The 21,098-nt window shown below is 45.7% G+C and overlaps 2 protein-coding genes across 2 annotated transcripts in view; one reads left to right on the plus strand and one right to left on the minus strand.

The window, feature by feature from the left end:
- cacna2d4a (calcium channel, voltage-dependent, alpha 2/delta subunit 4a) overlaps positions 1 to 21,098 on the minus strand; it is an 81,256-nt gene that overhangs the window by 26,817 nt on the left and 33,341 nt on the right. The gene's annotated exons all lie outside the window — the stretch shown is intronic.
- lrtm2a (leucine rich repeat transmembrane protein 2a) lies at positions 719 to 19,860 on the plus strand. The gene is made up of 7 exons (XM_030113618.1): positions 719 to 851; positions 5,976 to 6,166; positions 16,285 to 16,514; positions 17,188 to 17,313; positions 17,753 to 17,841; positions 17,942 to 18,099; positions 19,302 to 19,860. Exons 2-7 carry the CDS (start codon positions 6,088 to 6,090, stop codon positions 19,835 to 19,837), a joined length of 1,218 nt encoding a protein of 405 aa, XP_029969478.1. The 5' UTR covers positions 719 to 851; positions 5,976 to 6,087; the 3' UTR covers positions 19,838 to 19,860.

Consider the following 21,098-nt stretch of genomic DNA (forward strand, 5'->3'; position numbering starts at 1 on the left):
TGACAAGGCACACACACACACACACACACACACACACACACACACACACACATATGCACATGTATTCTCCTGCCACATGCACGACTGCACACACATATGGAAAAAAAAAGAAGAAGAAGGAGAGGAGGGGGGGGGCAACAACACACACAAAGACACACTGGAAAGACAGCCCTCAAGTGCGTACGCGTGGATAAACACACATGCGCGCGCATGCACACACACACACTGAAGCGTGCTGAGTGCAGGAATCACAAACATAGTGACACACACAGAAGGGGTAGCGCATGACGGCAGCGAGCGAGCGCTCTCCCCTCTCTCTCTCTCTCTCTCTCTCGCTCTCAGACGCTCCGTCTCTCTCCTCTCCACGCACACTCACGCCTCTCAGACACACGGCAGCGCACGAGCCAACGGGCAGGACGGCGCTGGACGTATCATTCATATAGGGAATAGATCCGAGGAAAAGGATTAACCATCTCCATCCCTCTCCCTCTAAGGACCTTATCCTCTCTTCCCTCCTCTTGTTTCTCTAAGCCTCTCTTCACCTCATTTTTCCTCCTACAATCCCTCTTTTTTCTTTTTTTTTTTCCAACACAAGCCCTCTTTTTCCTCAATTCACTGGTGGGTTGAAGAGAAGCTGGGGGGGATTGTCTCTATAGAAAGACGGATTATTCTCGTGTTATTGGTCTGACCAGGATCTCGAATATATGGATTTCTTGAACCAAGAGGGTGACAGTTTCTCCTCTTTTTGATTTTTTTTTTTTTTTTTTTTTTCCCAAAAATTATTTTTTCAGGGGACACCTGATGGCAGAAAGCTATAGAGCTGGTGCCGTCTAAGAACATTTGGTCAAAAGGTAAGTCTGTTGGTGGTGTTAGTTTTCCACGCGTAAATCCTCCTAATGCCGCATCCTGGCTGGAATCATCATTGTTTTGGCATTGCTATGCAAAGTGGAGTGCAGGCAGAAACTGAATTTTTCAAAAGGTAATTAGGCATTTCTAACGGGGACGGAGGTGCATGTTTTGAGGACGGGGATGCTGGAAATGTCAGCCCTCGGGCTGTTGTCTGGACAAGAACAACAAACACGGCGAGCACATTAATCAGCATGTTTCAGCTCTGGCTGAAAGCTTGCAAAGGTAGACAAGAAAACAAGAGCATGAGAGCAATGAATTCTTGTTATTTTTGGGGTAAACTGTTTGATGGAATACCTAAAAATGAACAGCAATTTGAAAAAATACCCAAGTAGGAGAACAGCCACATATAAAGGTAATAAGATCTCTAATTTTTGCACAGATTGAGAGCAGTTCATTCACAGCAAGTCTTCAGAATATGTCTGCAGCTACTGTAAACATGCTGGAGGTAACAACAGAGGCTTTAAAAATTGCATGATGTATTCAGAACTCGTCCAAAAAAGTTCTGCCTGTTAGCTCTGCAGGTCGAAATGACACACATATCTGCCATTAAACTTTTAAGAGGCCTCACGTGTGAAAGATTTATGACTTAAACTATCTGATCTTTTTGATTCTTCAGAAACATTTTGAAGCAGGTTTCTTTGGTCGTTATTTTGCTGAACCCTGAGCAGATCGGGGCAGTCTGTGCAGTGGCAACAAACACTGACACAAAACTGGAATGTGCACAGTAATCACCGACTACTGAGACACTTTGGTGCTACTTCTCTCCTCGACCTTGATAGCGACCATCTAATCATGTCCTTGCTTCTCCAGCTGATGCCACGAGGTGATAGTGTGTGTGTTTTCACATGCTGCATAACACTCTAACCCTGTTTTAGAAAGTGTGATGGGAGGAAGATGAGCTGGCAGCACTGCCATTAAACCTCGGCACGGTGGGTGTGAAGGCTCTTCACTCTTATGTCCTTTTGGGGTTTTTTTTTTTAAGAAAGAGATAGATTTTTTTTGAGTACTATCAATGTGATTATGTTGCTCACAATATTGACACATCAGGGCAAAAACTACTCAACTAATTTACAGTTTAGAATCCACACTGAAATGTGTGTTTCTGTAAACATGCATGTGTTGCGCCATGTGCCTGTCAACACATATGTCCATCTGTCAAGCTTGCAGGCTCGTGCTTAGGTGTGTGCGTGTGTGTGTGTGTGTGTGTGTGTGTTTGCCGCCCCAATCTCTCCCCTCTCCTGTGTAAGAAAAGCCATTAAAAATTGATTTAGGGAGCTCGGCTGCCTCTCTCCGTCTTTGTTAGCACCCGACGCTGTAACAAACACAAATTTATGAACACGTCTCCACTCTGCTGTTTCATTTGCAAAGGCTTTTATCTAATTCGCCTTTTTGTTTTCGTGCGCGTTACTGAGAGTTAACCTTTAGTTGAACCGGGTCCTTTCAATCTGAGGGCAAATTGGACAAGTTTTGAGCCATACTGAGCAACACAGGCCAACGACAAGAAGGGTGAACACTGTGAAAAATGGGCTCAAGTGAGCGAATTCAGGAAGATATGGACACATACAATATGCATACACACACACTGCTCTCTCTTCAGCGCAGGAGGATTTCAGCCTCTTCGCGGAGGTAGTTTAGCCGTCCTGTAGTAGAAACTCCGATGTGGGAAGGAAGTGATCTATGAATGATTGCCTGATGTAACTCCAGCGCAACACTAAATGGCTGCGTTGTACATTATCCAGCTGTTGCGAAGCTGTAATATACCTGCAGTAATCGTGCCCACACTGCTTGTTACACATTGTTGAGGTGACAGGAAGCAGACGGCGAAGGCCTGAACACAAAATACACAAAGAACAGATGTAAAGCCATTTTTATTTGATGTCCCAACATGCAAGGTCAACTCTGGCCTCCAGGTCCGTGGGCGCGTGTTTAAACTCAAGTGTACATATGGGCGTCTAAATTTTGCCCGTCCCTGTGTCCGGGTCATAAAAAGCTCGCTGAGAATAGCTTGACGAGCAGGTTTAGCACCAGGTCACCTAATCAACATGATGGGAAGTAGTGGGTGAGCAGCGGCACGCAGCTGCTGAGATGAACTCCTGTTGCAGCTGCAGTTTATCACTTGAGTGACAGATCCAGCCTGGTTTTGCATACAGGGACAGTTTGGCAGGTGATGCTATGCAGGCTAAAATACAAACTTATCTATCTACATACTTTATGAAGGTCACTGTAACAGAATTTTATAGTTTTAGAGACACATGCACGCATTCCTGATACTATCTGCTTCCCAATAGTTTGATATTCAGTTTTTTTTTAACAATATATAATATTCATTACGCCCTTTCTCCATTTCTTTCTCATCTGTGTTGCAACTGTAAGTTAATGAGGTGTGAACAGGAGACCAATGAATACCAGCCAGTGTTTGACTGCAAATGTATAGAAATTCTGAAATGATTAAGCAAGTTTGAAACGATAATGGTTTTATTCTTTCAATGGTGAAATAACACACTGCTTTAAGTTAAACTGGAATATTTCCAAAACCGTTCAGATAAATAGCCAATATGAATACAAAAGCAGTCGGACTGGACCAGACAGGTGATTTTAATAAGATCCAGTTCGATAAGAATCAATTTCTGTTGTTATTTGAAGAATTTCTTGTCTCAGTTATACTGATATCTTGGATCTTCAACGATATTAAATATTAAGTGTCAAGACGTCTGGATGGAGCCACAGCTGTCCTCAAACTGACCTCACCTCTGGACATCAGGCCACAGAGCCACAGATTAAACTCCACAGGACATCGCCGGGCTGCTGCTTCAATCGGAAACGGCCAAAACGCCGCTGCATGCAGCAGCTTTTAATTGCACCGGGTCACTCACTCACAGGACCGCAGAGACCAAGACTTCAAAGTCTTAATTAATTTTATGAGACCGCTTTCTCGAGTGGCCCTCGCATGGCGTCCAAAATAAGCTGTTAGTCCAGAAGCCGTCCGGCCTTGTTAATCTTTCCACGCATAGTGCAACCGATTGAGCCTCAAAATAAATTCTCGCCACCCAGGGAACTGAAACAGAAAACATGTGTAGCGTGATACTTTAAACCAGCGTGAGGGATCCGTCCAATTTCCTTGCGTTCCCTCTAATTTCTTCTCTGCGCTTCTGAATTTTTCAAATGAAGCTCATGTGCTCATTTGAAAAAGAACAACTGAAATTTCCCAGCAGAGCTTGGCTAATGTGACTTTAATCACATGCAGGAAATCCATCTGCTGAATATCCTCGGTACGGGCTTCTGCTCCTTTGTCGGCGGAGAGAAAAGGGACCGAGAGCAGGGAGGCAGAGTGAGTGACGGAGACGAGCCGGAGAGAGAAAAGGAGCCCTGAATATTGATACAGCAAGGTCACGAGGAGAGAGAAACGATGGGGAGACAGATGAACGAGCGCCGGAGCAGATAGGAGGGGGCAAGACGGCTCGATATGAAGACGGAGCATAAAGAACGAGCCGGGAGAGCTGGGAGATTAGACAAGTGCTTTATGTTTTGCCCGGCGTCTGGCGAGTACTAATAACGATAATAACACAAACAGCACCACTGGGGCACACATACACACACTGAATGGACACATACAACACACTGGATGGGTTGTGGAGGAGAATTTCAATGTGGCCTCTGTTTACACTGCTGCACTTTTAAAAAAAAAAAAAAAAATTATACATCCTTTTCCTTCTGGTGATTCCCACCTGTCTCGTATTTTTCCCTTTTATCCTTTCACCACAGCTTTCCTAACTTCTCTGCTCACTTGCCTTCTATCTTGTTTCCATACCGCTTCGTCTGCAGTCCTGCCTCTTCATTAACCCCCCACAATGACAGCAAACGAGGATAATCTGATCCATGGCTAATTCACTCACTGCTGACTGGGTTCAGATGATTCTAGCGCAAAAAAAAAAAACAAACAAAAACAAAAACAGGGATATCTAGTATTTTCAATAACACGCGGATTGGCCCAGGGGGTGCGAGTCAACAGGGTGCATCAGCCACAACGCACCACCAGCTTTCCTCTCGTGAAATCCATTTTCGCTGCGATGACTCACAGGCGACGCAGACGACTCATGCCTTTTATTTTTCAAAGCATGTGGGATTTGTTTCATTACAATGCTGTAATTAGAGACAGATTGCCATTCAAGTTGTTTAAAGAAGGGAGAGAGGTTTCACGCGCACGTTCTGATGAATCAATCTGTTTAATTGATGCTGAAAAACCAACGATAACTGACGAGTAATGATGTTATGACACTTGAGAGTCTTCTGAATTCACACTGACAGCAAAATCACTGAAGTATTGAAAGAATAATTGCATATATAATTAAAACAAGCGGTGTTTCAACTTTGTTGTCTACAGCAAACAGTACTGTTTTGTGAAAGAAAGAGTGAATCCGTCAATAAACTACGCAGCAGCAGCAGTAATCACGGGCGCAGTGTTGACTTTAATGGCGTATGATAAGTGTTAGCCATGGAAAATGGCCTCACAGACCAGCCCTGCTTCCCTCTCCGCGTCAACATTAGTGCCTCATTACTTAGAAACGACCTCCCTCCTCTCCTTCTTCTTCTCTCACACATATATGTAGACCATGAATGAACCTTTAATTTTCCAATTTTCCATTCCTTCTTGACCTTGGTGTCTTTCCCTTCCTCATCTCAGCCGCTCTCCGTGCGAGACGGTGGCGGTCGGGGGTCCGTCTGCGTTAAAGGCGAACCGATTGTGTAAACTACCAAAGACACACACATGTATTATTAATGCCAGTGGAATACCAGAGGATGGGGGGGCTCTTTGTGATGTTTGCACACACACACACGTGCGCACACAAGTGGGCAAAAGTGCAAACACAGGCATGGAAATACCCTCTAACTGTATGTAGGGAGGCTTTGTCACTGAGGTATTGGCGGCGTTAGCCTCCACTTCTATATATGGGAATGTGTCTGTGTGTGTGTATGAGTTCGACGACGCCCCTGCACCGATAATCTGAGATGATCTTACAATAGTTATAAGTAGATTGATAAATTCGCTCGTTTCTCTCTGTTTGCAGGTGAATTTTTTCCCCCCACAGTCACCACCGTGATGGAGGCTGCAGGCATGGCGGCGTGACCCCCTCCTAAGCCCCGCCCCTCCAACAGAGGAAGGCTGCAGAGCTCTGTGTCATGCCCCTCCACACTCACCCCCCAGGGGGCATCGGCCGGCCCGTGGCCGCCGGCGCCGCCGTCTACCTGACCAGACCCGGTGAGTTGGCGAAATTTCAGGAGAGGAGACAGACGGAGATGAGAAAATCTCTCAGACTGCTCTATTCTCAACTCCTGCTAGAGAGGGAGGAGCACTGTCTGTTATGACAGCTGCTAATGTTAGCTTGCCCAGCATGAGTGAACGAACACACACACGCACGCACGCACACACGGTGACTGTGAAATGCCACATTACTGTATGTACTAATAAAGCAGCCTGCGAGCAGAGGACAGAGAACCAGCATGTTACTTGTTCTGTTTTCTTTTTTAAGACTCTTTCCTACCGAGTTAAACTTACATTATTTGTCTTATTTCTTTTCTTGTCTTAACCTCTTGCTCATTTTGGCCCACATACTGTACGCTTCTGTCTTGCTGACCTTTTTTTTCTCACCCCTTTATCCTGCCTGCTTCCTTTCATTTCTGTCATCTGTGCTCCGACATGTTTCCTGGTGTCTTTTAGCCCATAATCCTTCTTTCGTTTCCCATCTCATAGCCGTGGTACACTCGGCCCAAACAAAAATCCATCAGAGGTCGGGTGGCATAGCAACAGATAGGACAGCTGTGTGTGCGCGTGTGTGTGTGTGTTGATGCCGACTAAGCCGTGGACAGATCCTGCCCTCACACAGCCTTCAGACACATCTTCAGCCATCAGACATGGAAACACTCCTTCTCTTTATTATTTACACCGAATATGATATGAACACACACATGTGAGCGCATCTTGCATAATGCAGGTTTGGAGAACAAAAAACACAGAAGAACTCTTGTTGGGGAATCATTATTTTCCAGGTGTCTGACAAAAAAAAAAAAAAAAAAAAAAACTCCCCCACAAACTGCTGTGCAACACCGGGGACTCTAAATAACAGGGCAACGCTATCAGTCAGAACCTCCACACACCCACACAGACCCTCTCAGTCCAGATAGACCTCCCTTTGCGCTGCTCGGTCTCCATCTTTTGCCTTATTAATCCTCTCAAATGATCACCTTTCGTAGCATTTCATGCATTTATTTAAAAAAAAAAAAAAATCCTGCATTTATGTTGTATTGAAGAACTCCTCAGTACGGCCGTACCACCACAGTCTGCAGCTCGATGCGTTTTATTGACACAGACCGCATACTGCAAATATTACCAAGCATTTTATAACAGGTGTTTTCCCTGCCTTCCCTTCGCTTCCTCAAAGCTTCTCTGTATTCCCCTCACAGAGCTCAGAAGCTCTCTGATCTCTGCTGTAACTACTCACATGCTGTCTCTCTCTCTCTCTCATACACACACACACACACACTCCCACAAACACAAACAACACGCTGAAGGTTGCATATAATAGGAGCCAAAAAGGGGAAGACATCCTATCAACTCTGAGCCACAAAACCACAAAATCTGTCAGATTACTTCAGTACCGACAATCAAACGCTCATTTGGAAATTGGACTCGATGGGAGGGAATCAAAAACACGTTTTTCTTTTAAACCACGGAAATGTTGCAGGACTCTGAAAGCGTAAACTCCTGACGCGAGGAGATGAAGCAAGCGTATCTCTCAGTGTGACAGAATACACATCAGCGAGACAAATGACGGCACGCACGCCGTCGCAGAGTGTCAGTAAGTACCCGCCATAATTCCTGCTAATGGTAAAGGTGATGGAGGTTCACGTCGGATGAAGAAGGATGTGTCATCTCAGAAAGGATGTAGCGGATCTTCCAGGGCTGCTCTCATGTGTTGATACTAACATTTTGTGCCAAATGATCAATAAATATAAATTTATGTGGAGTAAAATGGTCCAAATTGTGTTTTACAAACACTCTCCGGGAATATATACAACAATGCTTTAGATTTTTATCCCCTGAAAGCTCCAAAAGATAAAGATTAAGAAATCTTTCTTTAAAAATTCATTGAAACTTTTATGGCTTAAAGAGATGGAGTTTCTCCATGTTTTAATGATCGGTTGTGAATCAAAGAGAAAAACTGAGCTGTAACAAAATCATAGCTTTAGCTTAAATCTTTAGTTTGGTCCATATTATTCATTTAATATGCAGTTAATACTCAAAGAAACATCTCTACTTATGTATTTCACATTTTAAAATGATCAGAAAAGCCTCCAGCTAGGGCTTACAAATCCAAAATTGGGCCAAATATTAGATATTTTCCTCCTGGAAGGTCTGCCTAATTCCATTTGTTTTTCTCATCTTTAGTTCAGAAATTGTTTAGCAAAAACCTTTTCGAAAAGAAGAAATGAAAGTAAGGAAAGGGTTGTATCGTAATCGTTCTTAAAAAGTTTTGACAAAACTATTAAGAGGTCAAAAGAGTGAAGTGACAGAGACAACTGAGAGAAAAGCGCAAACTGAAGGTGGAGACTGAAAATGTCCGTGACAGAAAAGTGTGAAACAAAGGAAGCAAAAGGGAGAGACGGAAACAGCGGGGAGCGGAGAGGAGGAGGAAAAGAGCTGTGAGATCAAAGACGCCTGATGGAAGACAAGACAGTGAGGAGAAGATGGGATGAAGGAAGAGAGAGAGAGAGAGAGAGAGAGAGAGAGAGAGAGACAGAGGAGAACAGAGGGGTCTGCGAGCGACACGGGGACCATATGGTGCCTCTGGGCCTCCGCAATCCCAGCAGACCGTTTCATCTCACACACGCACGCACACACACACAAACATACAGTGTATTTGATACTGTTTGTATGTGTTTATGCGTCACTGCAGCCGCAAACTAATTCCTCAACTAAAAAGTGAAACAGTAAGCAACAAGAAGAGAGAGAGGGAGAGAGGCTTTGGCTCTGAGCAGAGGTATATTACTCCGGCTGAGGTTTGGGACACAGCCACATTAAAGCGACTTCACATTACGCTTTGAGTACAGCTATAACACCGGGTGCCGGCTCCGGGAGCAGGGCTCGAAATTGAGCCATCACGGGCAGAAAACTGGCTGCATTGAAGACTAATTTAGCTCCACCTGCAGCAGATATTAAGTCGTGAAATTGACTGATGAACAAATTAGTTTGAGTCTGAGCGGTAAGGGGCCGGCGCCACATGGGGCCGAGACGCCCTTCACACCTGAGTCCTCTGAGTTCTGGATGCCCGCATGGGAAACGGTTCAGAACTACCAAACACTTATGGTTCGATTATAACCGTTTTCTTCAGCGTGTGACGGTGCGCCGGCTGCTTTTTAACCTTGTTTATGCTGCGTTTGGCGTGGACGGATATCAGTGTCAGTTTCCCCCATCGTTGGTCACACTGTATGTGATCTTTATAGAACTACACAAACACTATCAGTGTCCTAAGAGTTTAGCTTTGACCTCTGGCCAGCTTACTTACTGTGACTTATATGTCCGCATCTTGGATTTAAAACACATATTCCGTTGTGGTGATTAAATATCCAGCTAGCCTACGACTGACCCAACCTTGAACTTGTGCAGAAAGGTGTCCGCATGAATCTCTTTTGCGCGCTGCATGTCAGTTCTATTGATTTTTATATAGTTTGGTGCAGGTAAACCAGCAACGTGCCAAAGAAAACACACAAATCCATGAAACTGGCCCACTTTCAAAGGATATTGGCAGGAATAAATCTGGATAATCCCAGGCCCGATAAACAGCACCGCTATGGGTTCAGCGGCTGCCGAATGAAACGGATACACTGTCAGCATGACCCGTATGGATCGAGGCCGGGGCTGATAAGCTGTAATGATCACAGCGAGACCCATAAATCGAGGGATATACTACTTTACCCTCTCAGTCTTCATATAAGATGATGTGTTTTGTTCAATGCCAAACTCAAGCTTAGCTCAGATGAAACAACAAAATTAACTGAAATCTTGCTGGCATTCAAACACGCATGACAACAGTTACAGAGCGTGTGTTTGCCAGCGAGTATTCTGGATCGGTATCGTTCCTGCGTCCGTCCTGTTTGAGGAAGCAGTGGGTATACACCGCGGCCTGTCAGAGATCCAGCAGCGGGATCGACGCTATTCTGGTCACAAAGACGCGGATGTGGCATCAAAAGCCGAACGGCCTTCGTTCGCTCTGCTAATTCCGAGCGCTGGACGCCGGCCCTGCCGAGTGGTCACTGCAAAGTCTGCCAGCACGCATCAAAGACACGATGCTGCAGAGAAATATGTAACATCTCGGCTGGAGACGCCAAAGCTGGCATGGAATTGGATTTAGCAGATAATTAGTTTTCTACGACTTGCTTCCTTGTTTACTCTCTCCTGTTTATCTCCGTCTCTTTTGTTTTAACCGTCACTCTCACTAATTAACAGGCGCCATCACAAAAAAAAAAACAATGTCATTACATGTCGCACCCAGACGGGCCATAGACTCTTGTGGGAATGTGTGTGTGTGTGTGTGTGTCACTACAAATTGAAATAAATAGCATGAATCAGCGTGGCAGATCAGCCTACACATTACCCACTTTCTGCTCCGAGTCAAAATAATGATGCAGAGAATTCATCACCCGAGAAAGAGACGGAAAAATGACAAACGAGGAGGAGAGAAGAGTAAAAGGAAGAGAGAGGAGAAACAGAAGGAATAATTGGGGGTAATCCCATCAGGAGGGAAAAAAACAAAAAACAATGAAGATTTCAGAGAAACACTCTCGCCTCACCTCAACACAATGTCAGCTTGAGAACAGGCTAAGCCCCGACACACTGCGCCTGCTTATCCGTAAGTGCTGCACACGTGTGTGTGTGTGTGTGTGTGTGTGTGTGTGTGTGTGTGTGTGTGTGAGTGTGTTTTCCTGAGTGTGGGTAAAAGATTAGGAACGGCTGTGCCTGAAAGTCAGGTGGAAAAGGTTGAGTACGTGACAGAAAACAGATAATGTGGGTTAAACGATAAGATGTGACTCCAACCGCAAACTTCTCTCCCTCTGTGCGAATCCTCCTTTTTCACGCCGTCTACAGCGCTCGGTTGCCACGGCAACGTCATGTTGGTGCTGACATGATGTAGCTGCGCTGACCTTGATAATAGACAATGAGTGTATTCATTTATTTATGGATTCTTTAGAAATTTAGTGCAGACGTGCGGCGTGCTGTATGAAGACGGAGGAACAAACACACACTAGAACTCCATGAACGCTCACACACACACCTGGCGATTTTCCATCTGCTAAGTACTTACAAGGTGTTGTATTACAGTTTGAATCTAAGGTGTAACAGCATCTGAACAATTATATAAAGATTTAATATAAAATGCACTATAATTAATAATGTTATCTTAATGCCTTAAAAACAGGACATTAATTTAAGGAGCTTTTTACTTTGTTTAGTTTGACATCAGCGGGAGTCGGTTACACATTGTTGCGAGCGGGGTTTCGATTTGTATCGCTGGCATCAGGAAGAATGTGTTAATTAAACCTACGTACTTTTAAATAAAGCTAATTAGACTCCTTGCCAACTTTAACTCTGTTATACTGATGATGCCAAGTTTACACAAGTGAATTATCCGTGGAAGTTTCTCAGCTTGGCCAAACTCGCATCTGAAAGTGAGAACAGTTTCAACAGAAACAAAATGACAAAAAAATATTCTGATTATTTATTTTGTCCACAACAGAGAGAAAAATGCAGATTGCATGTACATATGAATAATTTCTTTCATTTTTCTGACTGAATGTATTGAGCGATTAAAGACAACTTAGATTTGGTTTCAGGTCATAATGCATGTGTGACTGTGAATCACATGTGAACCTAAAGGCTTAACTTTAGATCAGTTTCAGGCTCGCGGCGCACCGTAAAACATGAGAGCGGTAAGAAGACGGAGCAGTTAGCCTGTCGCCTGCGGGACAGCTGGTCGTCCCCGTAACAGGATCGCGGCGAGTGGAAAACAGCTCGGCCCCCGGCTATATGTAACCGGGCTCAGTGACTCAAGTGCCTGCGGTCATGATACCATAGCGGGGTCCGGTGTCACCCAGGGGCCCCCCGGATATAAACTTACAGACAGACGAGGCCCCCGGAGGTGTCAAGAGGCGTTACCTAGGCGACACGGCCAAACATCGCACGGGCAACGGCAGCCACTGCTGAGGGTGATTTTGTTTTTTCAGAAATGAGAACGATAGTATAAAGTAATTTATGTATATGTGTGCTTGAGACGGCTGCGATGCTGCACAGGCAGAGGAACTGAAAAGTGCTGCACGGAAGCCAACCGACCGCAGACACATGAATATGCAAACATGCCCTGATAGTTATAATCCTCTTCCAAAGATTAACGACAACTAATGTGCCGTTTGAGCCCCTTCCGCAACTTCAAACACACACACACACACACACACACACACATACACACACATACACACTACATGGGTGGGCTAGATAGCACGCCAGCTAAATAAAACCTGAGCTCTTATACGCTTGGAAATAAGAGAAGGAGAAATATTAAAAAGCAGCTCAAATAAGCCCTTTTTGCTTGAGCGTTGTGTAATTGATAAGTAAAAGCAGCAGGGGATTATTTACTATTATTGCACAAATAGACTTTTTCCCTCTGACTCATGAGATAATGACAGTAATGTCTTTGGCATTTTATTTTAAGGTTTTAACTGAAAATGCGAGTCCGGGCGAACTTATTTTTAATGTTTGTCGGTTTAGAGTGACTTTAAAATTTTCATCGCTGTCACATCTGACAACTGGATGGGGGCGTCGGGGGTCTGATGAGCAACACTGCTGGAAGACTTGCCTCAGAAGTCGCGCTTCAATCAAACAGAAGCATCTCGCTGCATTTTAATGCCGCGTCTCAGTTTGCTTCACGTCTCCGAGAGCATCGCCGGCCTGCGTTTCCTCCCCCCCCTCCACCACAAATGTCAGCACTTTTACCGCATGTGTTTGGGAATTCTCATAAAAGATTCAGTCTGAAGTCTGTTTCGGACCGAATTAAGCCGCACAGATCCACTTAAACTTATTTGGACTGAGCCTTCCCCTCCCCTTCCCTTCGGCTGTGGCGGAATATTTTTCCTTCTGGTTTTGGCTGCGTGGAACATCAGAGAGGATTTGGAGCAGCTAAAATAAGCCAAAAAAAACAACAACCACCACCACCTCCTCCACGAGAGCAGCTAAAACCACTCATAAATGTTGGAAGATCTGCTTCCGCTCAAAACCAGCGGCAGAAGGAGGTGTGTGGGGGTTAGAACGTACAGTAGCAAAAAACAGAAGAGACGGACAGCGGTTTGTGGAGAGTAGGGATACCACGGCAGGACAAAGCCTCGACTGCAGCAGAAGAAGGGATGAACGGAGCCGCAAATTGAAAATATGGCGAACGGAAACGAACGGGATCTCTCCCTCCTCGGCTTTGTTTGCAAGTTGTGTAACCGCGCTTCCACCATTGTCCTCACAAATCTGCTGCACTACTCTACCTTTTCACAGGGCTCCAACGCATTTTTTTTTTTTTTTTTTTTGGTGACTATCGCTGCGACTGTGCAGCAGAACCCCCCCACCCCCCCGAGCTGCTGCAGAGAAAGATCGGCCCTCTAAAGGAATTTTCACCGCAAAGTCAAACGGCACAGGAGGCTTCAGGACATTTCAAAATCTCTGCTTTCATCCCTTTATGAAGGAGGGAGTTTATTTCCCCCCCCAGAGATTAGGATTATACTGCAGGATGGAGCGGAGAGGATGACAGAGACAGGAACAGGAGAGAGTTCGCACCCTCGCTTGTAGTCGTCACTTTCAGAGCGTTTCTGGTTCAAAATGGAACAATGTCCCGGTTTAGGAAGGTCATGCATCTGTCTGGCAGGAAAGGAAAAATCTGTCTGAAAAGGGGCTATTTTTATGCTGTTGAACACAGAATTACACAGTGTTGTCTGTTTTTTTCCCTCTTTTACAGCATTATGTTTAAAAAAAATGAAGAGGAAAAAGAAATAAAAGGAAATGTTTGGTCAAATCTGTCGCTACGATTGACTCATCAACTTCCTGACTTTTTGCAGGGGCTCCAAAATCACAAAAAAACAGCACTGAGCAATAGAATAGAATAGTTCACATTGTTACTTCCTACATTTTTGGCAAATTAAAAGGACATTTTGATCTAATGAGACATTTTCGCTTGTAAATTTTTTCCCCCGAACAACTTCACGATCAGTAAGGGAATTAATTAATGTGAAAGTATGTTTAATGTAAAGAACTGCAATATTTTCTTCAAAGAAATGAAAATATGAACAGACAAAACAAGTAACAATGACAGAGTTTTACCCATTTTTCAACCCACAAATTTTAATTGGCAAGCCTCACTGAGGAAATTCAAATACTTAAATTCAAAAGTGTTTTTTTTTTTTTTTATCATGCTGCGACTTTGAATTTAGTTAAAAACGGTTAACAGTGATGATAAAATAGTTTTTTAAGGGAAAAGTTGAGCTGAAATGGCGACGGATTACTTGTAAGATCATCCAAATGTGTCCAAAAGGTAAAATGATTGATACCAACCCATCAAGGCAGGATGAAAAACAGCATCGTTCTTCCTGACGGGCCACACGTGCAGGTAAAAAATGAATTGTGGCTGAACTGCCAGGTTCCGCCTCCCGGTGTTGCTCAAGCTAACTCATTGTCACGAGACTCTCAGCTCTCTATAAACAGTTATTCAGTCCTCGTCTCCGTTGTGATCGACGCATGATTAATTAGTCAAAAGTTCGCTGTCTGTCGACTGGTGGAAGTTAAATTTCCTGGATCTCGCTGAAAGTCACTTTAAAGGGAATAAAACATCCTCTAAAAGCTCATTCTCACCGCGCCACAACAAACTTCATATTTGATCAGTAACGAGGTGTAAAAGCCCCGAGCAAAGTCAGGGCGCTTCAGAGGAATGATTATTACCCTCTCGCTCACATCTTCTGATCTTCATCACAATTTTTTTTGTTAAAAAAATGTCTGCTGGCCAGTGAAGGACTGTTTCAATGAGTTTCATCACGACCAGAGTCAGACAGACAATAAACGGTGTAAAAAAAAGAAAATGAATGATTTGGAAGGAGGAAGTAGAGAAAATATGAAGAAAAACAGATGGTGGAAAGAAGAAATATAACGGCGAGGCAGTGGGTGAGACGCAACGTGACAAAAAGACAATGGCACGCTGAGAAATGGATGCTAATAATATGCAGATGATGCGGGCGATGAAATGTGCTGGTGAGGCAAAGATTACCGTCAGGAAGGGAAAAGTGCTGCGTCTGTGTCTGCAGTTCAGACCGAGCAGTTTTCTTAATATCATGCTCGACTGCTGCTTAACATAAACGGGCGCACGCCCACTCCGCGCACACACGCAAGCCGAGATAAGGCGCAAAGTCTCGCCGATAAGCTCCGGGATGAAAACAAAGTCAGCCACTGTAACGAGACATTGAGGGAATACAGAGCAGCTCCGAGGGAGTTGAGGAGAAAAGGGAACGGGAGAGATAAAGAGGCTCGAGTGAGGGCGAGAGAGGTTCACAGGGCGGAGAGAGGGAGGGACGGACCAGGGTTCATTCAGACTGAGACGGGAAAGAAATGAAGGGAGGGTGAAAAAAGAAAACAAAGAAGAGACAAAAGACTGAGGAGCACATGAAGGAATTAAAACCTGCGGGTACAACTGAAGGAACGGCTGAAAATGATGGAAATGGAGGGGAAAAAACAGTTTGAGAATGAAACAAAAACAGAAGGGACTTCCCTCAACACACACATACACACACACACACACACACTTGTTAAAAACCACACAAGCTTGGCCTTCAAAAAAAAAAAAAAAAAAAAAAACAACAGACAGCTTCGTGACTCTGCAGAATAAACCGCTGCCATGGAAATACCTACCATTGTACTAAACACACACACATTCACACACACGCACGCACTACAGCAACGCATCTGAGCAGCGATTGGGTTCTGCTGCGATCTATGCGTTAAGTCTAAAGCATGAATTTCAATCAAACAGTGGAGAATCAGATTATCCGTGCAGTTGAGACAAGCATTAAAAATGTGGTGCAAAATTGTGTCAAGTCCAATATCTTTAAGAAGCTGACCAAAAAAAAAAAACACCTCTGAGCCAGGATGGAGGATGATTAGTTACTTTCTTTGGATTGCACAGTGGAATAGTGGTTAAAGTTGTGGTTAAATACTCTTTTTCCTTCATTTCTCATCAAGATTTTCCTTTATAGACACTGAATAACTCCGTGTCGTCTCTCTCCTCCCTCCTCTTCCTCCAGTCTTCCTCTGCGCCCTCTGCCTCCTGGCTGCGCTGCTGCTGCCGGCCTCCGCCTGCCCCCCTCCGTGCTTCTGCTCGTCGGACGGCCTGGTGGTGGACTGCGGGGGCCGGGGTCTCTCCTCCCTGCCTCCCCTGCACCTCCTGCCTCCGGGCAGCCGCTCCCTCCTGCTGGCCAACAACAAGCTGGCCTCGCTGGGAGCCTCCGCCTTCGCTAATCTCTCCTCGCTGGAGGTCAGCGGCCCATTGTTCATCAGCGAGTGTGTCTGCAAACTGCACACTCGTTTTATACACTGACCTCATACTGAAAGTCGCCCCGGGACGAGTAACTGATGTGATTCCGCGTCGTGAGTTCAATATTGAGTAAACTGCTGACATCCTGACACCCTCAACGCTGGGAAAGTTGTAGAAAGTTTTTCAGGGTGACTCAACATTTGCATACGGATGCGGCAAAATTGACATTTTAATAATAGTTCGGCGGAAATGATGGATAGCTTCTGTTCGGTAAATAAAGCCTCATTAGTTAAACAAGGCTAATGCTTCACCTCAAACAACAAACATCCCTACTGTTTGTACTTTGGTGCAACAGAAAGAACACACTGGGTCTCCTCAGGGGTGAAGCTGAACGTACAGTAAGACATTTACATAGCTATTTTTAATTTAGAATTTATCACCTCCCACACAAAAGCACAAACAGTTATCCCCAATGTGTGTTGCTTCGGTTTTGTTGCAGAAAGTCTTTGCTTTATTTTCTTTGAAAGTCCTCATGTTGCTGGAATGAGTCCAAAAACTAAGAAATAGGTTTAGATTTCTACACAAATTTCAGCAAATGAAATCACTGATGATCCGAGTATGTGATTTGAGATTTGCAGGCTGTTGAAGTCTCGATTTTCTCTGTGTGTTTCAGGAGCTGGACCTCTCTAATAACTACCTGGATAATTTACCAGCTGGATTATTCAGAGACATGTCCAACCTGACGAGGCTGACTCTGCACAACAACTCACTCACAGTGACGGACAGAGACCTCTTCCAGGTAGGCGCTGCGCATCATAAAGCAATAATCTACAGTATATTAAGTATTCTGTCTGAAAATTACTAAAACAACTCATGTTGGCGCAATGTGACAGATTCCGTCAGATCAGTCGGTGCACCAAAAATACAAGTTTGAAGCAATGATAAAGTTTTAACGGCAAGACTTTGGCTCTACAGGCTCTTTTAGTGTCAACCCGAGTAGACATACTGACACGACTGGGCAACCCTCCAGGCGGTAAATTAGTAATAAACCATTTGCTCGACACTTTCATGCACTTTTATCTGACCCAAAACAGAGTTTGTGTCATGACTCCACTTGAAACGGTAAATTCTAGAAGGGAAGTCGATGGAGCGACGGCAGCGGCGACCTCGGAGGGTCGACGAGACGCGAACTGTGCGGCACCGTGCCAAACAAACGCCCGGCTGTGATGTTTTGACAGGGTTTGGGTGGTCTTCAAAGCTTGGACCTATCGCTGAACGGTCTCTCCACGGTTCCTCTGGGCCTGCTGGATGAACTGCAGGGCCTCAGGTAGACACACGTCAAAACTATCGAGTTTTTAAAGGAAAATATCCTTTGGAAATGCGATCCCATTCTTCTGATCCCATTGACTTGTTATCCTGATTTTAAGGTGGCTGTCTCTAGCTGGTAACAGGCTTCACGGCTTAGAGAGGGCGGCGTTCGAACCTCTGGCCAACCTGCAGCACCTGGAACTGGGACACAACCCCTGGGAGTGCGACTGCAACCTCCGCGACTTCAAACACTGGATGGAGTGGCTGCTGTACAGAGGTGCGTGTCTGGTTTTCTTTCCAGGCTGCGCCTGATTTGAATGAAAGGCATCAGGCAGGAGGGCGAACGAGTCGTGAGGCGGTGGGGAGAAACTAGAGAGGAGAAGTTCACCCCTGAGATACGGCGGCGGCGGCGGCGGGGGGGTTTCCATTCGTGCAAGCCCGCGCTTCCAGCTATAAAATCTAACTGCTCAGTGTGTGAATGCACATTGCCGTGCCCATTGTGTGTTTCTCCGTACTGTATCCACGTGTCTCTGCAGGCTGTTAGTACATCAGATAACCGCAGCTGCTCGGTGCTCTCTCTCGTCATGTGTAAAAATCCACATTCACCTCAGCGCCTTAGGCTCGAGCTGCCCTGCTAATGAAGCATCTCCTCTCCTCTCCTCTCCTCTGCCTGGCTGGGCTCGGCTCCAGCTCAGTTTTGCACATGAAAAACAAAGATAATGTAATTTACAAGGAGGCGTTTCATAGTTCACATGAAATCCTGACAGGGGCTGTTAGAGGAGCAGATGATCGTCAATATGTCTTATCAAAAGCAGGACGAAGCTTGTGTTGACTTCTCTTGCGGTATTACGAGATAAAGCAGTGTTTGCAGGGGGAATTCTGTGACACACGTCAAGATAAAATCGTCCCGGAGCTAAATACCACTTTTCCCGTCCTGTCGTCCCGTCGCCGCAGCTCCGCCGCTCCGTTTCTGTAGCTTAACTTATCCGAGGGAGCGGATCAATTGCTTCGTTTACTGGGAATGAAACGCTATGTTTGGAGACATGTGCAGCATGTGATCACAACAAAGCAGATCCCCCACCTCGCTGCCGCCTGTGGGAATTAGTGAGTAAGACATTTCTCTTCCACACACACACACACACACACACACACACACACACTGGTGCTGTGCTGAAGCTAGGCATGTCATCCCATGAATTATAGAAGGGCTTAGTTGAGGCTATCGCCAACTTAGTGTAGAGGGTAGAGCAAACTGTGTGTGTGTGTGTGTGTGTGTGTGTGTGTGTGTGTGTGTGTGTGAAGTGATGTATGACTCATCCCAGTGTTGGCACAACCCGCCTTCTCTGTCTTTCCCTCTCTTTCAGTTAATTGGAAGTACTTTACAGGCGTAAGGCATTTTGAAAATGACCTCTCCCTGTCCTCCTGCCTTTGCCCCTTGCTCTCTCTCTCTCGCTCTCTCTCTCTCTCTCTCTCGTCCAGGTGGGAAGGTGGATGCGGTGGAGTGCACGCTACCGAAGGACCTGCGTGGGCGGGACATCCGTGGCGTTCCGGTGGAAATGTTTAACTACTGCCTCCAACTTGAGGATGAGAACGGGGGAGGAGGTGACGGTTCGCGCTCTGGAGGAGGAGGAGGAGGAGGAGGGGGAGGTCCGCCCTGCAGCAGGAATGCTCTTAACCCCAGCGGGGAAACGCCAATTTCCGACAACAACGGCAACTCCGGCGACGACTCCTCCTCCAGCGCCGGCGGCGGCGGCGGCGGGGAGGCCCCGTCGGACTGCGTGCGCGCCCGCTACCGGCCCGTGAGCGTGCGCCGCGCCATCGGCACGGTGGTGATCGCCGGCGTGGTGTGCGGCATCGTCTGCATCATGATGGTCGCCGCCGCGGCCTACGGCTGCATCTACGCCTCCCTGATGGCCAAATACCAGCGGGAGCTGAAGAAGAGGCAGCCGCTGATGGGCGACGGGGAGGCGGACGGGGAGGACAGGGAGGAGAAACAGATCTCCTCGGTGGCCTGAGGGGAGCGCCGGGACGAGGGAGGGCTGGCACGTCTACGAGTGAAGGCTGGAAGGGGGGGGGGACTAAAAGGGCTTAAAGCGGAGAGAGAGAGGGAAGAGCGTGTTTTTTTGTACACACCGACAGTAATAGCATCTCTCCCTCTGACACCTCTCTTCTTCCACTTTTTTTTGTCTTCCTTTCTCCGTCCTTCGTCTATTTTTAACCTCCCCCCCTCCTCCCTAACATAACTCCCTCACACACCTCCCTTATCTGCCCCCTGATCGTCTCTTCCATTTGGACCCGTTCTCTCTGCGGCGTTTGTTACCAATCATTATTCCAACTCGCCTACCAGCCACCTACTGCTGCTGCTGCTGCTGAATTTACCATTATATTACATTGGCTGGGAGACAATGGCTTGGCACTCCTATGAAACATCTTATTTAAGCTGTTACAGAACACTCAGGCTGTGCGGTCAGGCGGTATTTGTAAATCTAGACTGAAATTTCAGGGATTCATAGTTTATATGGTGTTGATCGGACCAATATTCACAGTCATTGGGAGTCTTCTGCCCTGTTGTTTCATTTTTTTTTTTTTTTTTTTTTATCACCTTCACCTCTCCAAAGCCTGTAGCCTGATCCTTTAGGACACCAGAAGTCCCACCCTTCACCATCTTCCAGCCTAATCCTCCTGATTTTCTCATGGACTCCACTCGCCGATGTGAAGAAGAAATTCAAAAGACGGGACGGATCCTGTTAGATAGTATTAAGCCGCAATTTCGCTTAAAGCCTCCCTGCTGATTTGTAACAGAGTGAATAATGGGAATATATTAAGTGCTGATGGGAAAATCAAACACGCAAAATCTCCTGAGTCATATAGACGGACATAACGATCAGTCATTGATCACTTGACATTTTAAATTCAGGACATCGGGGGGCGTCTCGTTTGGATTTTTTTTCCTCTGGATCGTCTCTGGACTAATCAAACCCTTGAAGTGTCCCACGGTGGAACTGCAGCATCGGATCGTATTGATCAGCTCAGTGAGGAGCAAAGCGTTTGACTGGGATTTGACCTCTCGCCGTCTGTCTCCTTCAGATGGAGGCAGTTTGCTTATTTGACGCCGGTTCGCTCCTCGCGCTCAGAAATAACGCCCTCCCAACATGGAAAACAAAGCCTTCAAATGCATTTTCTGCTGAATTTAGGAACCACAGAAAAAGAAAAGGTTGTTTTCACTGCTCAGACGTGAAAGTGTGTTAATGGATCACGTAACAACAATCTCAGAGA

Source organism: Salarias fasciatus, chromosome 17 (genome assembly GCF_902148845.1).
Source record: "Salarias fasciatus chromosome 17, fSalaFa1.1, whole genome shotgun sequence".
NCBI lineage: Eukaryota > Metazoa > Chordata > Actinopteri > Blenniiformes > Blenniidae > Salarias > Salarias fasciatus.